Genomic DNA, 25,869 nt, shown 5'->3' on the forward strand with positions numbered 1-25,869 from the left:
CCCACGGCCTGGCTAAAGTTACGTGATTTCACGTGACTTTTTTCCACGTGGTCTGAAGTACCCGAAGTGCGTACCAACGCAAACCTTGTTCGAAGCCTGATCGTGTGATATCCATGCCAGTATGGTTGGGGATCATGCATGGGCTAGCGAAAGGTACGTGAGGTTACTTTTCGCCCTTTCCGACGTGGTTGCACGTTAACTACATGTACACCATCGCATAGCTTTCGATTTCCCCGTTCGTTTGATATCCATGTCGGCATGGTTGGTAATTACTCATGTTCTGGCTGAAGTTACGTGATGCCACGTGACTCTTTTTCACGAGGTATTACGTACACGGAGAACGTGCCATCGCAGACCTTGTTCGAAGCCCGATCATTTATATCCACATCAGTGTGATTGGGAATCACGCAAGGGTCAGCGAATATACATGAGGTCACGGGACAGCGCCTATCACCACGGGACAGCGCCTATCATCATCGCATAGTACTTGCGGTTCCCCTACGTTTGACACTCATCTCAGTGTGTTTGTGAATCACATGTGGGCTTGCCAAAGTTACGCAAGGCCACGTGACATCATTCACCACGTGGTCTAGCGTACCCTTCGCGAGTACTATCACAGAGCTGCTTCGAAGCCCGATTGTTGATATCCATGTTAATATGGATAACAATCAGGAATATGCTGGCGAATATTACGTAACATCCTGTAACACCCTCTTCCACGTCATCTCAGATGCATTGGGTGGTTATAATCGCAAAGTTTGTAGGAACTCGTTCATTTGATATCCATGTCAACGGGCCTTGTAAAAAACGAAACAAAATAATGAGAGGTCACATGATGCTCTTTTCAGCCTGTTTTTATGAGCTTAGGAATCACCGGTTTGTTGGTGGATGCCCCTTTCTTTCAATGCATGCCAGCAAAGTCATCGAGAGCTACGTTTTGCATGAGCCTGTTAATGGCAGTGAAATAACGTTCATATCACTGCGACATTTCCATGATATATCGAGCGGGAAAGGCATTTCGTTAGTCCCACGACAATGTTCTACAAGAAAACGCCTCAGTTTTGCTTGTTCGGCGCAAAATGACAAGATTTCGCTATTATTTCAAACTGCTATAACACTTCCGCAAATGCATCTTTAGATTAAATTCAGTGGCATTAGGATTAAAATACGTGGCATGTAGAATAAATTATATGGCGCTGTGATTAAATTAACTTACGCTTAGAATAAAATAGCTGGCGCTTGAAATAAGTTCAGTGGGAAAACCTGTGGTACTATTTTAGACAGCACAGCAATTCGGAAAGATAAACTAAAAGAATGAATGGTAAGGAGGTTAACGAGGCAGGATATCTGGCTCGCGCGAGTGGCTGCAAAAATAACTACAAAAGACTAGTAGAAGAGAGAAAAACGTTTTTGGGCAGACGTACAAGATGCACAAATACCAGGGTATTCGAATATCCGGCTATCCGAATATCCGATTAAAATTAACCGGATAACCACCCGAATAACCGATCACTCGGGTTATCCGGTTTTCCAATTCGAAAAACCGGATGACCGGTTCTGCCGCAAAACCGGTTTGGTGTTGCTGCACTACTCCTCCGGCTCAACCACATGCCCATAGGTGAAAAAAAAGACAAAAAGAGAGGCGCGTGATTGGCCAATGCCACCTAGATGGTACAATGCTTGCTTACACCAATCCATGATGTCACACTACCTGGCTCGATATTTCCACTGTAAGGCTGGCGTGATCAACGCGGTGATGTCGAAATCACTGTTTCCTACTCGTGAGCATCCCCATCACATTCTATGGCAGTAGGGCCAGGTAACAAGGCGTCACGCATCGGAGCGAAAAGGCCTTGTCATCGATATGGTGTTGGATTAGCTGCGCCAGTAATGACGTCGTTGCTCTCAGATTCTCTCCGGCTCCGCCGAAGCCGAGTGCGCGTGCAGCAGATTCTCTCCGGCTCCGAAATCTGCAGGCCACGCATCATACGTGCCCCTGAGGAGCGGACAGCTTTCGATCAGCGATGCCGCGAGCAGAACCGGGAACGGGCTCGTCTACGCCGTGCCAATACTGCAGCCCGGGCACAAGAACAGGCTCGTGCAGCCAAGCACAAGCAGCAGCTGCGTACTGAAGGTCCGGCAGCCTACTCAGACGTCATTTATTGAACCATCGGGATTGACCCACTGATACACACCACGGCCGCATGTTGCAGCTTCGCTTCTTAACCATCTATACGGAGTGCTCGGGCGGTGATTTTTTTTCTCTTTACATCTTGTTTTTAATGGATTATTCTTCGACACATGTTAAAGAAGTTCATATGCGATTGTGATAAGTGCATTCTGTCTTAAATAATATTGTTGATATCAATGTATTGTACTAGGTAATAATCACGATTACAAATTATGATTACAATATAAATACATGTTCATATATTATTCAATATTTAGTTATTACAATGTCAAGTATCATTATATGTTTCATGTATATCACGTATGTTTTTCAATAGCGAATACAATCAGGGCCATAGCCCTTGTTATGCTGCTAGCATCTTTTTGCTGCAGTCCTGGCATTATGCCTTCTTTGTAAGGCCTGAATGCCAAATAAACTGTCTGTCTGTCAAAGTAAGGGCGATGATTCGCCAAGACATCAGGTCACCATGTAACCTGAAAACTCGCATCTGTATTTGTAGGCCTCATTCTATAATGGCACACATAACACTGGGGAGCCTTGACAGTTTTCCGTGAATGCATAGCAACCGGTTCACGGACATTTTGAACTAAGTCCCATATGCGTACATCTCTCGCACGAAGACACATCTGTTATTTCGATGTTAGGTTAAAATCAACATTACATTGAACTAATTCACAAGAACCACACTTTAATCTTCACTGCTACAGCACGCGTACCGCGTGTACTCTAGTACCGCAGACATATCTAAAACGTAATATATAGTGAAAAGGCCATTAAAAAGTAAGATTACTGATGAAACCACGTGAATTTACATCATATACAGGATGTCCCATGTAACTTGAGGCAAGGCTTTATAAATTAAAGGTGCGTCGGAAGCGAATTGAACCGAACGCATACTATTCGCACTAGGCTGTAGTAACTCAGGCAATTTTCCCCCAATAATTCACCCATTCCTTAATTTTAATGACCCCACCTTTTATTTACTGGCCAAGAACCCCAAGTATGATACGCAGGTTTGTAGAGCACTTTCAGGAACCATCAATGGAGCTGTTTCCTATAGGATACGGCTCATGTAGTCCTTTCTCCCGGGTTGCAAATACAGCCCGCGACATATAACAAAAAAGCCACGTGATGGAGCGCATGTGCTTTGGTATCGTGCTGCTCTCAAGCGTGCATTCGGTGAAGGATGGCTGCATCGTGACTGACGAAAGGGAAGCGGCAGGCCGTCCTTTATCGTCTCAGCAGCGCTCGGCCCTCGGCCAGCAGCACGTATTTGCGTAGTCTTCTGACGGGAGCCGCAGGCCCAGCTGCCTATAACTATCATAACGACCTGCCACATCCCCGTCGCCAGTGCAGCCAACCTTGTTCACCGAATCCACGTCTGAGAGCAACACGATACCCCAGCGCAACTTAAGGATGTATTTAAGGCAAAACCACAGATAAGAAATTGTGCGTAGTCCATGACATGTATAGTTCTGAAGTTACACCTAGGCACTTGAAATGTGGTACCATCTGGTTTTCTGAATTGTTAAGTTTTAACGGTACGTGGGAGACGATTTTTCTATTTCTAGGCCTAAACAAAACAGCTTTCGTTTTGGAAGTGCTTATTGCTAACGAGTTTACATGTGCCCAGGATGATAACTTCGTCAGCACTCTTTTGGCGTCGTTTATTAGGCTTTTATGAGCTCGTGCACTCAGAAGTACCGTTGTATAATCAGCATACATTGCATACTTTACGGCCGTGTCTATATTTACAATGTCATTGACATATATACAAAATAACAAGGGTCCCAGCATACTACCCTGAGGCACTCCCGCTGAAAGTGCTTGTAAATTGTAGGCGTGATTATTGATGACAAAGGTCTGCTGACGATACATTAGGTAAGATTCATTCAGCTGTAGAAAAGCACCTCGAAAGCCGTAATGATAGCATTTCTTTAACAATGTCACATTATTTATGGTGTCAAAAGCTTTCGAGTAATCTACGAGTCTATCCAGTTCATGTTCAAAGCATCCAGTATAAATTCTGCTGTTCTAACAGAGCATGCTCAGTTGAGCGACCTTTCATGAATCCGATTCGCGATGAAGCGATGATATGGTGCTTATCAAGGAAAGAAGCCATGCGTTTCTGATACAGTTTTTCCAAACATTTTGATATGACGCGTACTATTCATACAAGCCTGTATTTGTTAAGCGTAATTATATCTCTCCCCTTGTGCAACACTAGCCCTTAAACAACCTGCAGTTTCTGTGGCAAGATTCCGTTTGAAAAAAATAAGGTTAAAGATATATTCCAGTACATAAGCAATAATATCTAACAGTTGTTTAATAGGTCGAATCTGTAAGTCGTCTGCGTCACAGCGAGGGCTGTTTTTTACAGAAGAGAAAGCATAAATAAGTTCCCTGGCCGTTGTCGGCACCACAGACGCGCTTTCAGAGGTCCTATCAGTTATTTAGCACACGCCGCATTGTGCGCTTTGTTTTCTAAAGATGCAAAATAGTCATTAAACACATTTGCCAAAACCGCCTTGCAGAGAGTTTCAACGTTTAACATAAGCTCAGTAGGCCTGAATTTATCACCGCTACAGCCAAGGAACTTATTCAGTCAACTCCAAGGAAATTCTGATTGATTCATTACATGAGTGTTGAACGGCTTGTTTAGGTACTTTCTCTTTTCATAGCGTAAGAGATCGTTAACTTTATTCCTGTGGGCTTTAAAACGTGTCCTCGTTTTTATCTTTAAAGAACAGTTCAAATTATTTATTTTTGCGATTTATTTCCTGGAGGCAAGTCAGTCAACCAAGGCTTCTAGGCTCTGCGCGCAAGCTTGAGCTGTTTGCATGGAAAGCATTTCTTGTAAGCCCTTTTGAATTTATAATGGAAACTATTATACGCGACCTCCGATTTCTGCTTGAGAAATACGTTTGACTAATCGATTAACAATATCTTATTACGAAATTCAATCAATGTGTGTTCATTGATATCTTGAATAACCACTGGTTCCTTTAGTTGGGACTGCCAATGAGGAACTGTTTCGTTGATGAACATAAATATGGGAAGATGGTCACTAATGGGTGCGCTGAGCACGCCAGACAAACGTTTCGTGGCTTCCATGTTATTAATGAACACATCAATTAATGCCGCGACGTCTTTCTCAATTCCGGGGGGAGGGGGAGGGGAGGGTGATAACATTGATAAAACCATTACATTCAACCGTTTCACAGAATTCAAAATGCTGAGGCGATGATTTAGCAAGATCGATATTCAAATCACCGGCAAGGACTAGCTTACGATCATTGCCATTTACCGAAATAAGTACGTATCTAGGAATTCTAGAAAATTCGACTTGTTACCGCTAGGAGGATGGTATAAAGCACTAAAAACCGAACCAACAAAGGGGCAGACAGATGGAATAGCACACTGTGGTATAAAGTTTGTACACAGGGATAAGATGCCTCTGAAAGGCTGGCCAACGTTTCGATAGGAGGACCTATCTTCGTCAAAGGCGGCCTCGTCATCCTCGGCGTGTTAGTTTTAAAGGGTTAGCGCAGTGATGTCACGTGCGGGTGTTGTCGCTGGCGGCTGGTTTTAAAGAGACAGATTACCAGAGGAAACAAGCGCTGTCGTCCGACGCCTGTGAGCTTCATTCCGAAGACGAGGGGACAAGAGCGTGAGATTGGGCACGGGGGGGAGAAAAGAAAAGAAATAGAAGCAGAAAAGAAAAAAAAGCGAAAAATACGGGGCTTGGGGAAGCAAGGGCGGCACCAAGACAGACAAAAAAAGGAGAGGGGAGCGTGGAAGAAAAAGAAAGAGAAAAATGAAATTGATAAGAAATATGGGGGCTTGGGAGCGTGTTGGGGATGCGAAAGGTTAGGAGGTATTCAGGGGGAGTCGTTGGCGGCATGTTTTTGAGGCATTAGAACGGCCGGTCAAGCAATGAGTGCGCGAGTAACACAAGACTGAGAATTATAGAATTACATATAGAATTATATAACACGAGACTGAGAATTATAGAAGGCATGAATACTAAAGGCACACTACCCTACAACACAATTCTCGCAACACTAGACGTCACGGCCCTGTGCAGCAACATTCCAATCCCTGATGGTTTATCTTCGATAAAACAAACGCTGTCTAAACACAATGCACAACACTCTACTGAAGTCTACTTGTCTCTCCTTGAATTAGTTCTAACACATAACTACTTCGAATTTGAAGAGAGTTACTACCTACAGATACATGGTACATGCATGGGTACGCCTTTTGCACCAACCTACGCGAACATATTTATGGGGCTTCTAGAAACATATTTCCTGACGCGCTGCACTACCAAGCCCCACACATACCTACGATACATAGACGACATAGTCATAATATGGGGACATGGTCAAGACAGTCTAGATAAATATGTAGCCTTTCTAAATTCTGTTCACCCAACAATAAAATTCACATCAGAATCCTCAGCTGAGCGCATAAACTTTCTGGACACAACAATATACATTGACAATGGTGAGCTAAAGACAACGCTGTATAGGAAACCTTTCGACAAACAACAGTACCTAGAATATACCAGCCACCATCCCAGACATTGCAAACAAGGCATCTTTAAAGGCCAAGCCACACGACTACGTCGCATTTGCGTTGAAAACCAAGACTACATAGATAGACTCGATCAAACGCTATCAAACAGGAACCACCCAAACAGTGACCTTCAAACAGCCTACATCGCTGCAACCAAACTTGATCGAGCCGAGGTCCTCAAGCCCCACCCGAGGATCACAAGAACAACAACGCCTGTTCTTACTACTAAATTCTCAAACGCACTCCCAAACGTGCATAACATCCTGAGTAAATACTACCCAATTCTCACCAGCAACCAGAAACTTAAGAAGATTTTCCCGACCCTCCCAGAGTAGCTTACAGACGCAACACTAATTTTAAAGATGTTCTTGTGCACGCCATACTACAGAAAAAGAGGAAGTTGGGAACCAATCCCTGTGGCCGCCCCAGGTGCTCTACATGCAAACACATTCAATCTACTACTACAGTAAAACGTACAGCGTCGAATTACACACACAAGGTAACTTCGGCTTTCACCTGCACATCAAGCAACGTAGTCTACTGTCTAGAATGCGCCGCTTGTAGTAAACAATACATAGGTGAGACTGGACAATAAATTAATACAAGACTCAATGGTCACCGCGCGGACACAAAACACAATTTACCCAAAGCAGTAGCCAGCCACTTTAATGAACATGGTCATATATTTGACAAAGCAAGGCTCTATACACTACAAACAAATTTCCGTTCCCCTCGCGAAAGGAGGTATATAGAATCATACCTCATACACAAGTTTAACTGCCTACACCCGACAGGAAATAATTTGGCAGGCGGCAACTTAGAATCTTTAATAGCGGTAACTTAAATCTGAAACTCTCATATCATCAACCAAGACACAAAACACATTAGGCCACCAGCTAACTTTAATTCTTAACCTCACCTACTCTTCCATTTCTAAAAACTTTTTCCTGCCTACTACTGAATTTAATGTGCTCTTTCAGGTTTTTACGTCTATACCAACGGTACGACCGCTTCTTCCATGTACACTTGCCCCTGCCCGCTTCTGCGCGCGTCACCTTTCTGTTTGTTATTCCGGTTTCGGTCCCCCCCTCTCCCTTCCCTGCCCCCCTTTTTTTAAATCTATTTTTTTAAACCCCCTCATCAACACATTCCGAAGTCAATATACCTTTTTCCGCGCCTCAACCCAGAGTATCGCCATTTCTGGATGCCGCCGTAACCACACCTACGATGAGCGACTGGGGCAGTGCCCCTTGAAAGACCATGCGCTGCCTTTCAGTCACCCCACACATTGCACCGCAGACTCCTCGTCGCCATCTTAACTATTTGAGAATTAGTCGACGTACTGCTGCTATGCTACTCAAGTCACTTTCAGCTCATGTTTTTTTTGTGTGTGTGTCTGTTTTTCTCTTTTTTTGTCTTGTGTTACTCGCGCACTGTTTTTTTCCTTTTTTCCTCCCTTTTTTTCTTTTCTGCTTCTATTTCTTTTCTTTTCTCCCCGCGTGCCCACTCTCACGCTCTTGTCCCCTCGTCTTCGGAATGGAGCTCACAGACGTCCGACGACAGCGCTTGTTTCCTCTGGTAATCTCTCTCTTTAAAACCAGCCGCCAGCGACAACACCTGCACGTGACGTCACTGCACTAACCCTTTAAAACTAACACGCCGAGGATGACGAGGCCGCCTTTGACGAAGATAGGTCCTCCTATCGAAACGTTGGCCAGCCTTTCTGAGGCATCTTATCCCTATTTACAAACTTTATACCACAAAAACCGAACGGTCATTTTGTATTGTCAAAACGGTACATAGACAAACACTGCCCTCTTATCGCATTTCCATTTATCTCACGCTCTTGTACCCTGATAGTTGCATTTTTTTCTGCTTGTCAATCTGTTTGCTGTTTCCCATATCTTTTTTATGTTAGTTTGATGGCGAAGACCAAACTTTCAAAAATTTTTTTCTTTTGCTTCCTTTGCGTCTGAAGTGAGCCTACTTTAAATCTTTTTGAACTCCCTGATTAGCTTTACTCCACGCTTAGGAATTAAAGTGTGGTAGGTGGTGCTTTTTCTCCTATCCTTATGTATTGTGCTCGGCTAATCTACGGTTTCCTTATTGCTTCATTATTCCTTCGGCCACATTGCAAAGGAACCTCATCATCATAACTCACTTTTGATTTGTGTAGAAGTTTGTGAAAGCATCATTCAGTCCATTACAGTCATACTTGCTAGTCCAGTTTATAGTCTCCACCAACGAAAAAAGCAATTTCACGCGATTAGTCGTTTAACACTTGACACTTGCGTACTTGGGGATATTACCTGCGTGTGAAGTGAGCAGTAACACAAAACACGGGCTGATCATCGCTTCCGTCGCAATCACTCCACCCATCAGTTCTGATACACTGATATTCGTAACACGGACGTCTATGATTTATTCTTCTTTAGAACCAGTGCTTGTGGGAATAGAAACCAAATTCTCACATCCGTATTAATTAATCAGACTCTTATAGTTCATTGCGTACTGGTCATAACTAACTTTATTTATATTTATAACACCACCAACAAGAAAAGTAACATGTTTGCCTGAAAAAACTCTGCAGCAATTGCTCAAGAAATTCTAAAGCGCGAGGTTTAGAACCAGCTGGTTGTCTCTATACGGCATCAAGCTGAGATTAAGATGTTTTAACAAATAATCATTCAACATTCACATTTGCAATTGTGTACTCCTCAATGATGCTCTAAGCTTAGGGGTGACTGATATCAACCGCCACACCGCCTCCTCTTATTCCTACGTGGTCCAAGCATATCCATGTGTAATTGCTAATGACGGGTGTATCATCGGTAATAGTCAGCCAAGTCTACGTAAAAACAATGACTTCAAATCACAGCACAGGAGATTCCAAGAAATGTTTTAAGCTGTCAAGCTTGTTTCTGTACTTATAATGTTGAAATGAATCAAAGAAAATAGATTGATTAGTCCTAAATGTGGTGTTATATACTTCTGATGTGTATACGCCACACGTACTCACCTAGAGTAAACAGACAACAAGCTTATAATTAGCTGATGCAATGCGTAGATAATTTTTGCAAGGTCATCTGAACAGGATAGCCGCAAGATACGACTATCTTCGTCTTTCCTTGCTAGGACCTTGCCCCCGGCTCTCCACACGAACTTTCCTTTGAGCTCATTCTTCTTTGACAGTGTTGCTCCAAGCAAGTACTTCTCGTGCCGCGTGAAATGTACCTCTGGTCACCACGCGCGTGCGATGCATACAAGTCTATACCACGATAGCGGCTAGCTTGAGGCAAACACGCCTCAAGTGCACATACAACTACTATCGTAATAATAAGTGCTCGATACTCGTATTCTGCTTACTTTCGTGAGTTCCACCAAGCAAGTGCCTGATGGATTTCCTTGATCTGCTCAGGGAGCTAAAAGAGGACTTGTGTTAATTTTTTCTGCAGCTACCGTTACGACAAGCGCTGCGTTTAACACTGTTAGGCCTAACAAGAGGCGACACCCAGGCGACAAAGTTTCTTGGTTTCTACGACAAAAGTGCGCCAGTTTACGACATCAGTTTTGCGGCTTGTGCTATTGCTTCGTTTCACTAGGTATGCTCGCATCACGACCAATGTCATGTGATGCTTTGGTAGTATGGACAGTTCCGAAAGCTTCATTATTCACTGTATAAATAATTTACGTCTGCAAGCTCTAGTGGGGTACGCGTTGATGGTACCCTAAATCCTAGATCTCGGCATGTCTATCACGGCCCACCTCAGAGACGGCGTATGCATTCGCACTAGCGTTTCACGCAACCAGAATAAGCTTACACAGCAAGGGCAAAGATTGACGGATACAGGAAACAACAAACAAAAACAGGATTGCGTGGTTCATATTGATTCTTGTTTCTTATCTCTGTCCATGCGTACCCTTAACCTTTAAGCATATTCAGGGTGACTCATCAACTAGCCGCAACTTTTATCTCATAGTAATATTATTTCCGCGGGCATAGTTGCACATGGACGCACGCGTAACTACCGGTAGCACAAAGACGTGGACAGCCAAGAGCAGTTAGAAGCTTTGTTATTGCGTCGAGCACTACCGGAGGCGAGAGACAAACTTACAGCCGAGGGAAAACATAATTGTTCTTGAGCCGCAAGAAAAAGAGGGTCACCCGTTGAGAAGCGCGATCCCCGAAATCGGTTTGGAGCAGTAGTCGCTTGCGTCAGTGACGAGACGGGCCCAAGCAGAACAGGACAAAACTAGCAAGTACCGGGAAAGATAAAATATTCCGTTATATACGCATTTGTGCGAAGAGGCCGCAGCTGGCCGGTTAGACTAGTTATTTGAACAAAACATTTTTGCGTATAGCCTGTGCACGTCCCATTCTGGCAAATGGCGAACTCGTCTGTACGTTGCTTCAGAGCTCGAAGGAACATGCTACGGGCGCACTCCCATGCACTCAAACTCAAACGAATACCCGAAGTCCCAACACTTCACACAGCCACTTGTTCACAGAGCACTTGTGTGGAAAAATCGGGGCGAGGGAGTCTATTCTGGGAGTGTTGGTGTGTGCCAGGGCGTGCGTGCGCACTTGTGAGTGTTTGTTTGCACTCACGAGCCTAGCTACAATATGTCCAGAAAAGTATTTTGGTAGTTCCAAACGCGTTCTCGAAGAAATGTATTTGAAATGCCTCTGTGGTTGAGTTTCTAACATGCCGCCCCCTTCTTTCCAGGTACGCGCTTTCGGCAGGTTCAAAGATTGAAGTAGGATTTCGTGATTACAGGGATAATAACTATTACATTCACCACTGCCTCAAAGGGTGCTGGTCAACGTCTCAACTTAAGAATTTCAAACCCAGAGGTGCGCCTGCCCTACAGGAAGCCATGTGGATTGGCTTGTCGTTTGAAAGTGGCAACGTGTTAAAGGTAAGGTTTCTGGCAGGATTTCACATCTAGAATACAAAGACAAAAGAACGTGAACTTGAAGGGAAAGAAAAGGGAAAATCTTCGCTTGCGCCTCCGTCTCGTACACGCAGTCATTCAAATAACATACTCTTTGTTTTTAGCATGAAGTGACACACGCACAAGCTAGAAGACAGGACGAGCACTAACTCTCAACTAAATCTTTATCGAAACTATCAACATATATTTAAGTTAAAGCAAATACCACTGCATAGGAACATGACAAAGGTCTGAACACTATCAGTTAAACAGATGAAGAAGTAGGGGAACGATAGAAACAAAAGGCCCTACTCGACATGCACACACGCGCTGAGAACATACTGAAATTCCCTTACTCAGTTTGTACGGTTTACTCATAATGACAAAGCCTTTAGTGCAATTCAAAAAGACAGGGATGTGATAAAGACACAGGACAGCTCTAACTTTCAGCTGACGTTTATTGAAACGCAGAGGCAGATATGTAGCGAAGCAGGTATGAAAGATGCAAAAAATACAAAAGATAACTCACACTCCGAGCATGCGCGCGCCGTTACCGTCCAGGAACGCGATTTCCTTGTTAGAAAGATTAACTGACGGTGTACTGACACAGTTCGCTCCATTTTTTTAAAATCTGCCAGGCTTTGACTATTTCACGCATACGGCGGTCTTTGCTTCTGGCCTCCACTGTGCATACGATTAACATTGTCTTGTACATTTTGCTGGTACAATCATGGCAATGTTCAGAACCGTTCCCATCCCTTGGTTTTGCCACATTTCGCTTGTGCTCTGGAAGCCTTTCATTGAGGCATCTGCCAGTTTGCCCTATGTATGCCTGACCACAAGTTAACGGAATACGGTAAACCACCTCTTGCGTGCGCTCCAGAAATTTATTTCTGTGCTTCACTTTACATCCCCTTGATCGCTTGCGAAAAAGCTCCGCCAACTTACGCAAATTTCATAGCTTGTCTGGGGCCGAGAATGTCAACTTCACATTCGCCTTATTGGCAACCTCCTCAGCCTATGGGAGATACCTTGCATGTACAGAATCACCGCCGCCACCACCAAATTCTCTAAAACATTTAAAGTATCCGTAGGTTTCTTGCTGAAGTTATCGCTTGAACAAAACACCACCCATTCTTAAGATTGTTTTCTAGCTTTCTATTGACACGACATAGATAACTACCACTCAGAACCGGCGCCACTTTTCAGCTAATGCAAACTCCTCATTTCTCTACATACATAGAACTACCCCATTTTTCGATGGTTTTGTCTAGATAAAAGAAAGAAAAGCTCTAGAAAAGATTCCAAAGCCATCCCACAGTCCTGAGCAAACCAGAACTCTTCGTTGTAAACTGTCAAAGCTTCTTTAACACTATATACTGTAATGAAGAAGAAGAGCACAAGGACAAGGCCAGCCAGATCGTCAGTTCCGTGCCTGCAGTAGAACCAGTGGGCCAGCCGGATCACCAGCGCTTAGCACGAGCGTGAGCCGTTCGGGCAACCAGCTGTTCCTGCTCTGTGTGACCTTCCTTCTCGATTACGAACAGACGCTACCAACTGAACTGTTCAACCACTCCATTACAATTGGTGGAAGGTGCGGGGTATTCAAGAACATCTACACCCTGGAACTCCGGTCTCGGACTCTGCCTCTTGTCATGCCTGCCTCTCCCCAGCCGACGTCGCCGCCACCCACTAAAGGCCAAGATATAGTCCGGCGTTCTCGGCGTGCCAGGCCGCGGCAGGCGAAGTCGGATACGCTGCGCCAGCGACGCCAGGGGTGCAAGGATTTTGCTTCCTCTAGAGTTCGGCGTGCACGCGCAGCTAAAGCCCCTCAATCTCCCAAAGTAGCGCCATTCACTTCTCTCCTCCTCCGCTCGGCGCGGCCTCGACGGTGGCGCCGCCGGCAGTGGGCCTGCCGTAGCAGACGACGGCTAACACGCTACGGGAGGAAATCCGCGGAAAAGTTCGTTCGAGTCCTGCGGAGCAGTTTTTTCAATCTAGATCTTGCTTTGTCAGTCGGTAACTGGCCTTAAGAATGTCGTGTCGGATTTGCGGAAGAAATAGAGAAAAGCACCATTATTCAAGGCGTATTTAAGGCGTAAAGCGCGCGCACGTTGAAAGTTCGTGTTGCTGAAACACGACACAAGCACGCGGTGTGCTCAGACACGCGAGTAATTATCAGAGTTTCAGGTTTTGACAGCGCGAAAGTATGTGCACGTGGTTTCGTAGGTTAATTTACGTACCTGCAGGATGCTTTTGTTCGGCCGGCGCGTGAGAGATTCCGACTGTCTGCGGTCAGCAATGCCTGGCAGCAGGGCCGTTTCTGTTCCGCGCCTTTTACAGATGTACGTAGCTCATGCACAGGTTGTGGTGGCCACGAGCAACGTTTTCACACATAGGCGGTATAGATAATTTTAACAACTTACCAGCATATGAAATCGTTATTTATTTATTACAGTGCAAATGGTTAGAATTTGATAGAAAAGAAAAGAAGGAACTTGATGGGACAACTGGAAAGAGGTTCAGAAAATAATTATCCCCCTCCCTCATTGGCACCAGCAACACTTTTGTTGAAGTGCTAATTTTATCTCTGTATACTACGTGCGTCTGTATTCTTTTGCGTTGTAAGTTTTCACAAGGAAGCAGTGTTGCGTTAACTGGAACAGTCAAGGCACACAAGACAGAAGAAAAGTTGATTCTTGGGTTTTACATCCCAACACCACGATCTCATAAGGCACGCCATAATGGGGGCTCTGGATTAATTTTTTTTGCAGCTGGGGTTCTTTAACGCACCCCCAATGCACTGGACACGGGCCCGTTTTGACACGGGCGTCAAAAGAAGAGGTTGGAGGAGCCGTGTCACTTAACAAAGCCGCGCGTTCTTTGCCACTTGCTCGAAGTCAGCCCGCCCGATCTTGTGAATCCACACTTTTCTTCGTTTTGCGTTGCGCCCGGCGGATGGTAAAACAAAATGCTTTTTGCCGTCACTGGGTCTGTTGTGGCAACCGTAGGCGCAGCAGCACGGCATCGCAATTAAGCACTCGGCCCTAACACATTGTATAAAACTACCGCGCTCCTTCAAACCGCCTGCCGTACTTCGTCGCGGAGGCCCAAAAATGGGGGTCGCAGGCCCAAGATTGGGGGTCGCAGCGCGCTGGAAAGAAAAGATATACAAAAGCGCGGCGCCTGCTCTGCGCCGGAAAGAAAAAAATATACAAAAGCGCGGGGCCCGCTTTCACGTGACACAGATTGGCCAATGGGGGAGCGGAGGAGGCTGGGGCGACAGGAGGAGTGGAGGAGGAAGCGCCTGGGTGAGCGGGGTGGCGGAAAGATCTAAGAATGGCGCTACTTTTGGAAAATTGAGGGGCTTTACGCGCAGCTCGAGGCTGGCGCCCTCTGTGCGTCCGGGAGCGCAACTTCAGGGCCGCGGCGAACAGCTGTTTCCATGGCGCATGCGCGTCTTGCATATAACCGCGCCGTTCGGGTAGCGCGCGCGCTTTTTCTGCTTCCTCGCGCTGTTTGTGCGCCTAAAACGAAAACTTTTGGGGCATGGCGTTAACTTGTCCTGACAGCCAGAAAGAAATTATAAGGTTTTAGGTGCCAAAACCACTTTCTGATTATGAGGCACGCCGTAGTGAAGGACTCCGGAAATTTCGACCACCTGGGGTTCTTTAGCGTGTACCTAAATCTAAGCACACGGGTGTTTATCGCATTTCGCCCCCATCGAAATGCGGCCGCCGTGCCTGACAGCCAGAACATCGCACTCATATAGTACTTCGGCTACGTCAAAAACGGAAGCGGACCATGTACATGCGAAAGCTATTCGACAAGCGCCCTCAACTCGGCGACTACCACCAGCTAGTACAGGAGCTGCGAAATGCAGCTTACCTGTGGCGAGACCACACTGCTTTCGTATAGCTTCCCACGCGTTGTTCTTCCGCTCTGTGTCGCGGTAGTCCATGCGTTTCACGTCGTGTACACATGGATGGTTGCTAATCGCTTCAAACAGGCGTCCTCACTAGCGCTGTCATCACACACGGATGTTGAAAAAACCACAGCCGCACTGTCAGTACGCGCACCGCAGGCCGCCATTCTGCCTTCTGCTCGCTGCCGCTACAGCGCGCAGTGCATTCTGGTCTAGCGTCAGCCGCGTGAAATAGAACACGCTCTATCTCCGCGCCGGCGGCGTTGAGTTCGCCAAGCGCGCCTGGGCACGCCGGCTACGCCGTGACGCCGAACTGTAGAGTGCGCGTTTTTCACCGACGTCGCTTAACCGCGACGCGCGTGGCCGCGCGCGCGCGTTACGCCGGACTATATCTTGCCCTTAAGGCCTGCTCTGGCGCTGTCCCGCATCGCCATCTAGCGGTTTTCAGCGGTGCGGTTGAGCAGGACTTCAATGACTGGTTGTCTACATACGAACGGGTGAGCTTGCACAATCGATGGGACGATACCGCGATGTTAAATGCTGTCATCTTCTACCTTGCGGGAGTGGCTCACCTGTGGTTTAAAAATCACGAAGCCGACTTTCATTCCTGGTCCGCGTTCAAAGCCAGTTTAGGTGAAGTTTTCGTTCGCCCCGCCGTCCACAAGTTGCGCGCTGAGCAGCGGTTACGAGAGCGAGCGCAACAATCCGGTGAAAGATTCGCCGGTTACATCGAAGAGGTTCTCGATCTGTGCAAACGTGTGTATGCTTTTATGCCCGAAAATGAGAAATTAAAGCACATTTTGAAGGGCATCGCCGATGACATTTTTCAAATGTTGATCGCAAACAGTCCGCGCACCGTAGCAGAGCTCATAAACTTGTGCCAAAGCTACGACGAGTTGGAAAGGCACCGCGATTTGACCAGGCGCCCCTCAATGGCTGACGAGGCCCTCGCTTCCATCACCATCCTCCCTGATCGCTCCCCCCTGCTCACACAAATCCAAGCTTTTGTGCGGGAGGAAATTGCACGTCAGCTCTCTCAAATGCCCTTTGCTGAGCTACCCCAACAGCAGCCACTGCCGTCACAGCCTCCTACACAGCTCGCCCCTACGTTCCGGCGGGTTATTGAAGAGCAAGTTGCTGAGGCCCTACCTATTCAGCATCAGCAGTACCCTGTCGCCACGCCACTTACTTACGCATCCGTCGCCGCGCAGCCTCAAGTTGCTGAGGCTCTACCAATGCAGCATCAGCTGTACCCTTACGCCGTGCCACCTGCTTACGCATCCGTCGCCGCGCAGCCTTCTCGTCAACCACTTGTTGCGCTACATCCACGGCCGCTACCACCCGTTCGTCATCCCGTTCATCGACCTGCGCCTGCGTTTGCTAATCCTTGGCGCACACAAGACAACAGGACCATGTGTTATGCCTGCGGTATTCCCGGCCATGCTGCACAACTCTGCCGCCGCCGCATGCTGCACTCTGATGGGTTGGTGCAGTCGCCTCCCTACCCCGACGTGCAACCTTTTCAAGACACTTATTTTAGTCGGCCTTCGAACAGGCCACCAGCCGAGTGCCCGGTCCTTCCACGTCGTTCGCCTTCCCCGCGTCGCCGCTCGTTATCCCCCTTGCGTCGGCGCCTTTCACCCACGCAAGAAGAAAACTAAGCGCCGCAGTTCAGGAGGCAAGAACTGCGTCTTCATCGATCTGTACAAGTCCTCCATTGTCGCCTTCGAACGTTGTCGACCTTACTGTAGACGGCCTCCCTACCGCTGCGCTAATTGATATTGGAGCAGCCGTGCCTGTCCTAAACGAACGCCTCTCTCGCACCTTACGAAAAGTCACGACGCCACTTTCTGGGTCATCTCTTCGCACAGAAAGCGCCCAACCAGTGCAGCCTTCAGCAGCATGCACAGCTAGAGTTGTTACTCAGGGCGTTCTCTATATTGTGGAGTTTGTGGTTCTTCAGTCCTGCTCTCACGACCTAATACTTGGGTGGGACTTTCTTCCGCAAAATAACGCCGTCATCAATTGTGCACGTGCTGAAGTCTAATTATCGCCTCTGTGTGACGTACCTCTCGTCGGCGTCACATCTCTTCCCGCTAAGCTAGTCCTTCGGGAAGACATCGCCATACCGCCGTACTCGTCTGCCGTTGTTCCCGTCTTCTGTGGCGCTGTCTCTGGAGGCACTGTCCTCTTCACTCCTTCGGAACTCTTCATAAGCCGCAAAGATATTCCCCTCCCTTTCGCCACGCTTGACATTTCAGCCGGTCTCAGCACCATCGTTGTCTGCAATCCGCGGCTGCCCTGACGGCTGTTTGTGGTGAAGCACTTGGCCATGTTCAACCTCTTGATGACATGTTTATTACCGATGTGCCGGATGCTTCGTATACAGAGCTCACTGACTGCTCTGCACTTTCCACTTCTGCTCCGCCATCACCTGACTTATTCACACCTTTCATTGCCTATGACCTTACTTCCTAGCAGCGCTCCCAGCTTCTTCACCTGCTTGTCCAGTTCCGTTCTTCTTTTGATGTCGGTCAGCCTACTCTGGGTAGCACGTCAACCGTCAGCCACCACATCGACACTGGCTCCAACGCGCCATTGCGGCAGCGCCCGTACCGCGTATCCGCTAAGGAACGTCAGGTGATCAGTGAGCACGTGGACGACATGCTTCAGCGAGGCGTCATTCGACCTTCCAATAGCCCATGGGCATCACCGGTGGCTCTCGTCGTAAAAAAAGATGGTTCCATTCGGTTCTGCGTCGATTATCGCCGTCTTAATAAGTTAACGCGAAAAGACGTCTACCCTCTACCACGCTTTGACGACGCTCTGGACAGCTTGCAAGGCGCAGAATTTTTTTTTCGTTGGATTTACGTTCGGGCTACTGGCAGGTCCCGATGTCAGCAGTTGATCGCCCTAAAACTGCATTCATTACTCCGGATGGTTTATACGAATTTAATGTGATGCCATTTGGCCTATGCAATGCGCCTGCAACGTTTGAACGAATGATGGACAATATCTTGCGCGGTCTCAAATGGAGCAAGTGTTTGGGCTACCTCGACGACATCGTTGTGTTCGCCCCTGATTTCAGCTCGCATCTTCTTCGCCTTAGGCAAGTGTTGACGTGCTTGACCAACGCAGGCCTGCAACTGAACCTGAAAAAGTGCCAGTTCGCCATGCGCAAGCTCATGATTCTAGGTCACGTCGTACCACAAGACGGCATTTGCCCCGACCCATCAAAACTTCGCGCTGTGACAGAGTTTCCGAAACCTAAAACACTCAAAGAACTCCGCGCCTTCATCGGCCTCTGTTCTTACTCCAGACACTTTGTTCGCAATTTTGCATCAATTATATCACCTTTGACACAACTCTTAAGTGGCGCCAATGACCTAGGCTCCTGGTCTCCGGCTTGCGACACCGCGTTCGTAACCTTACGCCGTCTCCTGACGTCTCCGCCTATTCTGCGACACTACGACATCACCGCCCCCAACTGAAGTGCATACCGATGCCAGTGGTATGGGCCTTGGCGCTGTCCTTGCGCAGCGCAAGCCTGGCTACTCCGAGTACGTCGTTGCTTACGCCAGTTGTGCGCTGACCAAAGCGGAACGCAATTACAGCGTCACAGAAAAAGAATGCTTGGCAATCGTTTGGGCACTCGGAAAGTTTCGCCCTTATTTATATGGCAGGCCTTTCCATGTCGTTACTGACCATCACACCCTTTGTTGGTTATCCTATTTAAAAGTCCTGTCTGGACGCCTTGCCCGCTGGGCTCTGCGCATTCAAGAATACGATATACAGGTCATTTACCACTCAGGTCGCAAGCACACTGACGCCGACGCTCTCTCCCGCTCTCCGCTTCCAGCCAACACGGCCTCCCTCTCTACCATTGAGGCGGTATCCTCGGTCGACATCGCCACCTGCGCATCAGAACAGCGCAAAGATCCTTGGGTGGCCTCTCTTCTGGATCTTGTTTCTGGCTCGCCTGCATCTCCCATCTCCCACTCCCTGCGTCGCCAGGCTGCCCAATTTGCTGTCCGGGATAACCTCTTGTATCGACGCGACTACCAGCGCGATGGTCGCAAGTGGCTCCTGGTCATCCCTAAATGTGCGCTTCTTTCCATACTGACCCACAATGGGCACACGCAGGAATTTTGAAGACGTATGACCGCCTGCGGCAACGTTACTACTGACGAGGAATGTTTACTTTCGTCCAAATGTTTGTCCGCTCGTGCCCGCAACGCCAACGCCGCAAATCTCCGCCTCATCCAGCCCACGGTTGATTACAGCCGCTTCCATGCCCTGCTCGTGCCTTCGACCATGTGGGAATTGACCTGTACGGGCCGCTACCGCTAACACCCGCTGGCAAACGATGGATTATTGTAGCAGTTGATCATCTTACGTGCTATGCTGAAACCGCTGCTCTACCTGCAGCGACCGCCAGTGACGTTGCATCATTTCTGCTCCATCGTTTCATTCTTCGTCATGGCCCACCTCGGGAGCTGCTGAGTGATAGAGGCCATGTGTTTTTGTCGCAAGTGGTTGAAGCACTGCTTACTCAATGCCGTATAGTTCACCGGACCACAACGGCGTACCATCCTCAAACTAACAGGCTTACGGAGCGTTTCAATCGCACCCTAGGTGATATGCTCGCCATGTACGTTTCAGCGGAGCATACAAACTGGGACATCATCCTCCCATTTGTCACACACGCATATAAAACGGCTACACAAAGTACTACAGGATTATCTCCATACTTTCTTCTCTACGGTCATGATCCTTCCCATACCATCAATATGGTTTTGCCAATTTTCAGCGAACCCGCTTACTGCGAGAAAGAATGTAATAAAGAAAACGAACAAGAACGCCGCAACATTTCGCATCCCAAAATATTGTTCAAGTAGTACTTAGAGGTTGGATATGTCGGCGTTCTCTCTTATTTTACATATATCCCCTTCATTGACGATGGAATATTTTGCAGCATTCGCGTTTGTTTGCAGTATTAAAGCAAGAGGTTCTTTGCGAACACACCGGGACTTTTCTGACTGCCTTGTCGAATAGCTGACACTTAAAACAATGAACTACGTGTCTTATACTGTGATCCAACCTGTGCCCAGGACCTCAATGCTTTAATTATTAGACCACGATCGCTTTCTATTTGAGGTAAAAACGTTAAGTGCTCTACCTTAGTGAATAAGTATTGCTAGAGGGATATAGAGAAACCATTTTGATCAATGGGCAAAGAATCAAAACACGCCGCGAGGACAAATAAATGCCTGCCAAGCATCTGATTTTGACATTTGGCTCTAGCGGACTTCCCGAGTATCCTGAAGTAGGATACATCAAAGTACGCGTATGGCTATATATACCAAACCCTCGGAGATGTTTCAAGTGCCAGAGGCCACGGATCTCTGAACTGCCGGAGACGGCTCATTTGTGCAATCTGCGGCGGCCATGACCATCCTGCTAACGACTGTAACAACGCACCCCACTGAGCGAACTGTGACGGTAGGCAGCCTTCAAACTCTTTTAAGGCAAAATCCTTAATGCCCAACCCCTTGCATGCGTCCGTACGCTACGTACGGCGCGCGCAGGCAAGCGAACGCCTTGCTTCGCGTCGGTAGGCGGAAAAGGGGACGCAAGCACTGGACACAAGTTTTGACGCGCGCCGACGCTCGCACCTCGCCTGCTGCGCACTGTTGCTGGACTATTTTGCGTTCATCCGTCAAAGTCCGGCCGAAAACAGCCTGCTCTAAACTGAGCTGGAGACAATAGGTTAGTAATTTGCATGCTCTTTTAGATGTAAAAAAACAGGTTTTATTAATGAATGTAGGCATGTAGCAACGGTTTATTTTTGACTTTGAAGTAACAACAGTTCACAAAATATTGACATCAGCGCTTGCACTCGCGTCGTCGTCTGTCTGCAAGATCGCTTTGCAAACACCTGCATGGCCCCGCCATATCAGATCAGAAGCTGTCCTACGATTTCATTTGTGGTGGCGCATTGCACAACCAACAATGCAAGAATTAGACGTGCAAAGTATAATTGAAAAATATGTATTAGAAATATTGTCACGCTGTAGTGACTGCGAAGAATGATGAAGAGTCACAACTAGAAGTTACAAATTTAACACTTCATTGGGCGAACTTGTGGCCAGCAACACTATAACGCTCAATCGCAACGAAAGCGGCAAGCAAAGTCAACGATCATCGAATATCTGGTCCGCGGGGCAAGCGCGTCGCCTTTCATACATCAGTCGTCAAAAGTTCCAACGTATTCGCCGGTGCCTGTGTGCTTTCGAGCATACCAGTAGTGCGCGCCGATGGAAGCGCCACTGGTGGCGGCTTTGGGCAGAATACACGGGAGACCAGCCAGCCGCGCGCCGTAGTTTGTTGTGGCGTTGACAGTGCTTCTCGGTCTTATTCACATTTTCAGAGCAAAATAGGCAACATCCTTTGCATATGTGGGGTGGCCACAGCTTCAGGGAATGTTGAAGAAGAATTGTTGCAGAGTGTGGGTCTCAAATAACGGCAAATACGTGCCGGCGATACGGTTCTAATCACTCCCCGCAAAGCCTCATCAGCGGGAGCAACGGTAGAAATGGACCGTAGCTATGGCGGGAAATTTCTCGTCTCATCCTTTCCTTTGTCGCGTCGGTGTTCTGTTTCCACTTGATAATAGTTAGATGCGTAAGCGATGAAGTTCGTCGGCAGTGGAGCATGCGATTCAAAGGCATTTCACTAAATACGGAATGCCATTTGCCGCTTATATTGTTTTCCGCTTTTTTACTCCGTTTAGCTATCTAGGCAGCACGACTGCACGACTGCACGAACGCATTGTGTTGTATGGTAAAGCTACTGCAGTTTGCAAGAACTGAAATTGTTGGTTTTGTGTGGGCCGGTAAATCTTCGCACCAGCTGTCGCGCACTTCCTGTTTATACATCTATTTTATGAGTGTCTTTGCACATGTTTAACTGTTGCTAGTCGCTTCATGCATAACTCTTGTTGATTCTTTTGAGCTGCGAGGTTTTCACCCTGCCTCGTTTGTAAACGGTCTAAATGACGCTGTGTCTTATCAGAATGATACCAAGCAAGTACTTCTTTGACAGCTTTATTCATTTCACCCGAGGGCATATTAGATATTGTGGTTTCCTTGGAAATGTGTTTAGAAATTAGGTTGTTCAGGACGAGAATTGCTAATAGTTGCAGCATATGCTATTTTTATTCAATTTTTCGCTGAAAAGTTCGCGTCACATTTGGGAAGTCATCACACCTCGATGCTGTCTGAGCAGACTTAACAAGCCGAGTGATTTGTTTGTTTCACAACGTAGTCCCATCTTGCATGTGAATTTTGTACTCAACTGAATTCTTGCTTATTATGCCTATGCCACAGAGGACTAAACCCGGTCTTGCCGCCAGCACTGATCTACTTTGACTGGCGCTGTTCTGTCTTTCAATATATATCATGTGGCACCTATTTCTAGCAACATTAAAAAAGTACTGAAATGTTATTCAGACTTCAGCTGCGTACATTTCCAAGCAGCTCCCTTCGGAAATTTAATATTGCAAGAACTGCAGAGGGAACGGGAGTTAATCAGCGTATGCAGTAGAACTGCATCGACGGTACAGCACTAACACGCGTTTTTATTAACCCGTGTGTTTGCTGACATCGTTGACTAGTGTACGCGTTTCCGCCAATAAATTCGCAATTACTTTTCTTGAGGCGACTTTGACAGCACTTATTCGGCGATGTGACATGTATTCATAGGCAGAAAAATCACAACGGCATAAGGAGACATCGTTGCTCCATGCGGATTTGCTTGATATAAGTCTGCACTAACGACGGGTACCTATTACTGAGGTAATAACTTACAAAGATGTAAAACTGGTAGCGTAGATTATACAACAGGATTACAAATTCACCAAACAATACTTTTGTGCAGCAATTTCTAGGCTGCTGTGTCTTAGCGGACAAGGTTCAGTGAGAGTAAACCTAAGTCTGGTTTGCTGGCCGACATACGTTGTAGCAGCGTTCAAAACTGGTTGCAAGGACAGTAGTCCATACCTTTTTAAAAAAGAATAAGAGGAAAGTGGCGTTTTATGTGTCAAAACCACGATCTCATTATGAGGCACGTGGTAGTGGGGGACTCCAGAAATGTGGACCACTTAGGGCTCTCTACCGTCCACCTCGGTCTAAGCAAATGAGTGTTTTCGCATTTGGCCCTAATCTAAATGCGGTCACCGAGGCCAGGATTCGGTCCCGCTACCTTAGCCCAGGGATTTGAGAAAGGGAAGAAACGTAGGCAACATGCCTCGATTGCAGCAGGAAAAGGTTGTACTGATGCACAATTCTTTATTCAATGTGATGATTGCCTTCGTTTCCATACAAAACTTTAACATAGGGGCACGTAAGAAATGAAGTAAAATTCTTGGCAACACTATTTAGAACAACGGAAATATTCCAATATTCAGCACCGCAATACTCATGGTACCGCAAATGGAAGCAACACAAGGGTAATGTTTGCTATCTAAACCAATTTAAGAACCTGCGCAATAGATCCGTGTCGATAATGAGGGCACAAAAAAAAAGCATATTACACGCGTCTCGTTGAACAGGCTTCCGGCAATTCACATAAGGTCTGGAAAATAAACAATGAAGTTGCTGGCAAGGCCAGTTTGTGCCGTGTTCTCCAGGAAAAAATAGGTCGCAATACTATAGACAGATTTAATTCCTTTTTCACCAATATCGGCCCGTCATTGGCTGCTCAACTCCCTGAATCACAACAACATGCTGCATCCAACACAGTTCTCAATACTTTTGTATTGTTTGAAATTGAAGCCCATGAAAAACATCCATTATTCTCAGCTCACCAGGCTATAAATCTGCCGGACTGGACGAAATTTACCCACATATACTTAAGGAAAACACTGACATCTTGGTACCCATCTTACGCAAACTTTCTAATCTTTCATTAAAATGTGCAAAGTACCCCTCCGCACTAAAGATTGCCAATGTTGTCCCGATATTCAAAGATGGAGACCGATCCAACCCGTCGAGCTGCAGATACATTTCTGTTCTAAGTGTTATTATTTTTATTTATGAAAAGATTCTATCCAAAAGTATTTGCAAATTCTTAGAAAAATATAACTTACTTTGTCAACAGCAACATGAATTTCGAAAACATCATTCAACGGCACCTGCAGTCCTAAGCATTACTCAATTAGGTAATGCAGCAGTACTTGAAAACAAACTGGCCGCCGTTGTATTTGTTGATTTAAAGAAAGCGTTTGATACCATGGATCACGCTATTATGCTCAACAAATTAAAACACTATGGATTTCGCGGTGAAGTCTACAGCTTACTTTCCAGTTACATCGAAAACCGTCAACAAGCTGTAGTTATCAATAACATCATATCATCACTTCAATATTTACAGACCGGGGTTCTTCAAGGATCCGTTTTAGGGCCCATGTTATTTTCGTTATACTTGAATGATTTGCCGAAGGTCCTAAGTTCCTCTGATATTTTAAAGTATGCAGATGACACTGCGATCATAGTAACAGCTGACAACTATGAGGATCTAGAGGCAAAGACAAACGCTGAATTGAAAAAAAGTTCAAGCTGGTTTTTGACCAACAAGCTAACGAATAATTCAAGCAAAACCAAATAAATAGTATTTAGCTCACGAGCAAAATTCATTGACAGCTTGGAAATTAACGCTTTCATTACCGACCACTCACTCGAACGAACACAATCATTTAAGTATCTTGGTCTCAGCAAGCTACAGAATAGTATCATTCAAGATGAACATCTTCACTGGAATAATCAGGTTAGCCCCGTCTCTTCGAAGTTGGCTTCTGGCTGTTATGGCTTATAAGAGGCCCGCGATTGTTTTAACACACATACACTGCGTACCCTTTATTTTGCCGTTCTTAACAGTCATTTACCATACTGTGTAGAATCATGGGGTTTGACATACAACACTTACCTTGATACTATCCAGCGATTACAAAAACGGGCTATCTGAATTATAATACAAAGCATGTATATTAAACCATGTAAACCAATTTTCCAATTATTAAATATCCTTCCTTCTCACCTTTTGCAGTCTTTAAAGATAGCTGTGTGCGTAAACAACATAGTAGAATATAACCAACTTTTCCACGCCTCCCTGTTTCGCTCTCCTTCTCGACTCACGAGAAACGTCACACATAGTAACTTTAATCTGCCACCGAATAATA

General features: G+C 46.4%; 1 protein-coding gene across 1 annotated transcript in view; it reads left to right on the plus strand.

Annotated features, from left to right (window-relative positions):
- The window catches only part of LOC135908327 (uncharacterized), a 165,504-nt gene that overhangs the window by 37,934 nt on the left and 101,701 nt on the right, over positions 1 to 25,869 (plus strand). Inside the window, exon 3 of the mRNA XM_065440086.2 lies at positions 11,500 to 11,692. Coding sequence (XP_065296158.1) covers positions 11,500 to 11,692 — 193 coding nt within the window. The remainder of the gene's footprint in view (positions 1 to 11,499; positions 11,693 to 25,869) is intronic.

Source organism: Dermacentor albipictus, chromosome 6 (genome assembly GCF_038994185.2).
Source record: "Dermacentor albipictus isolate Rhodes 1998 colony chromosome 6, USDA_Dalb.pri_finalv2, whole genome shotgun sequence".
Taxonomy (NCBI): Eukaryota; Metazoa; Arthropoda; class Arachnida; order Ixodida; family Ixodidae; genus Dermacentor; species Dermacentor albipictus.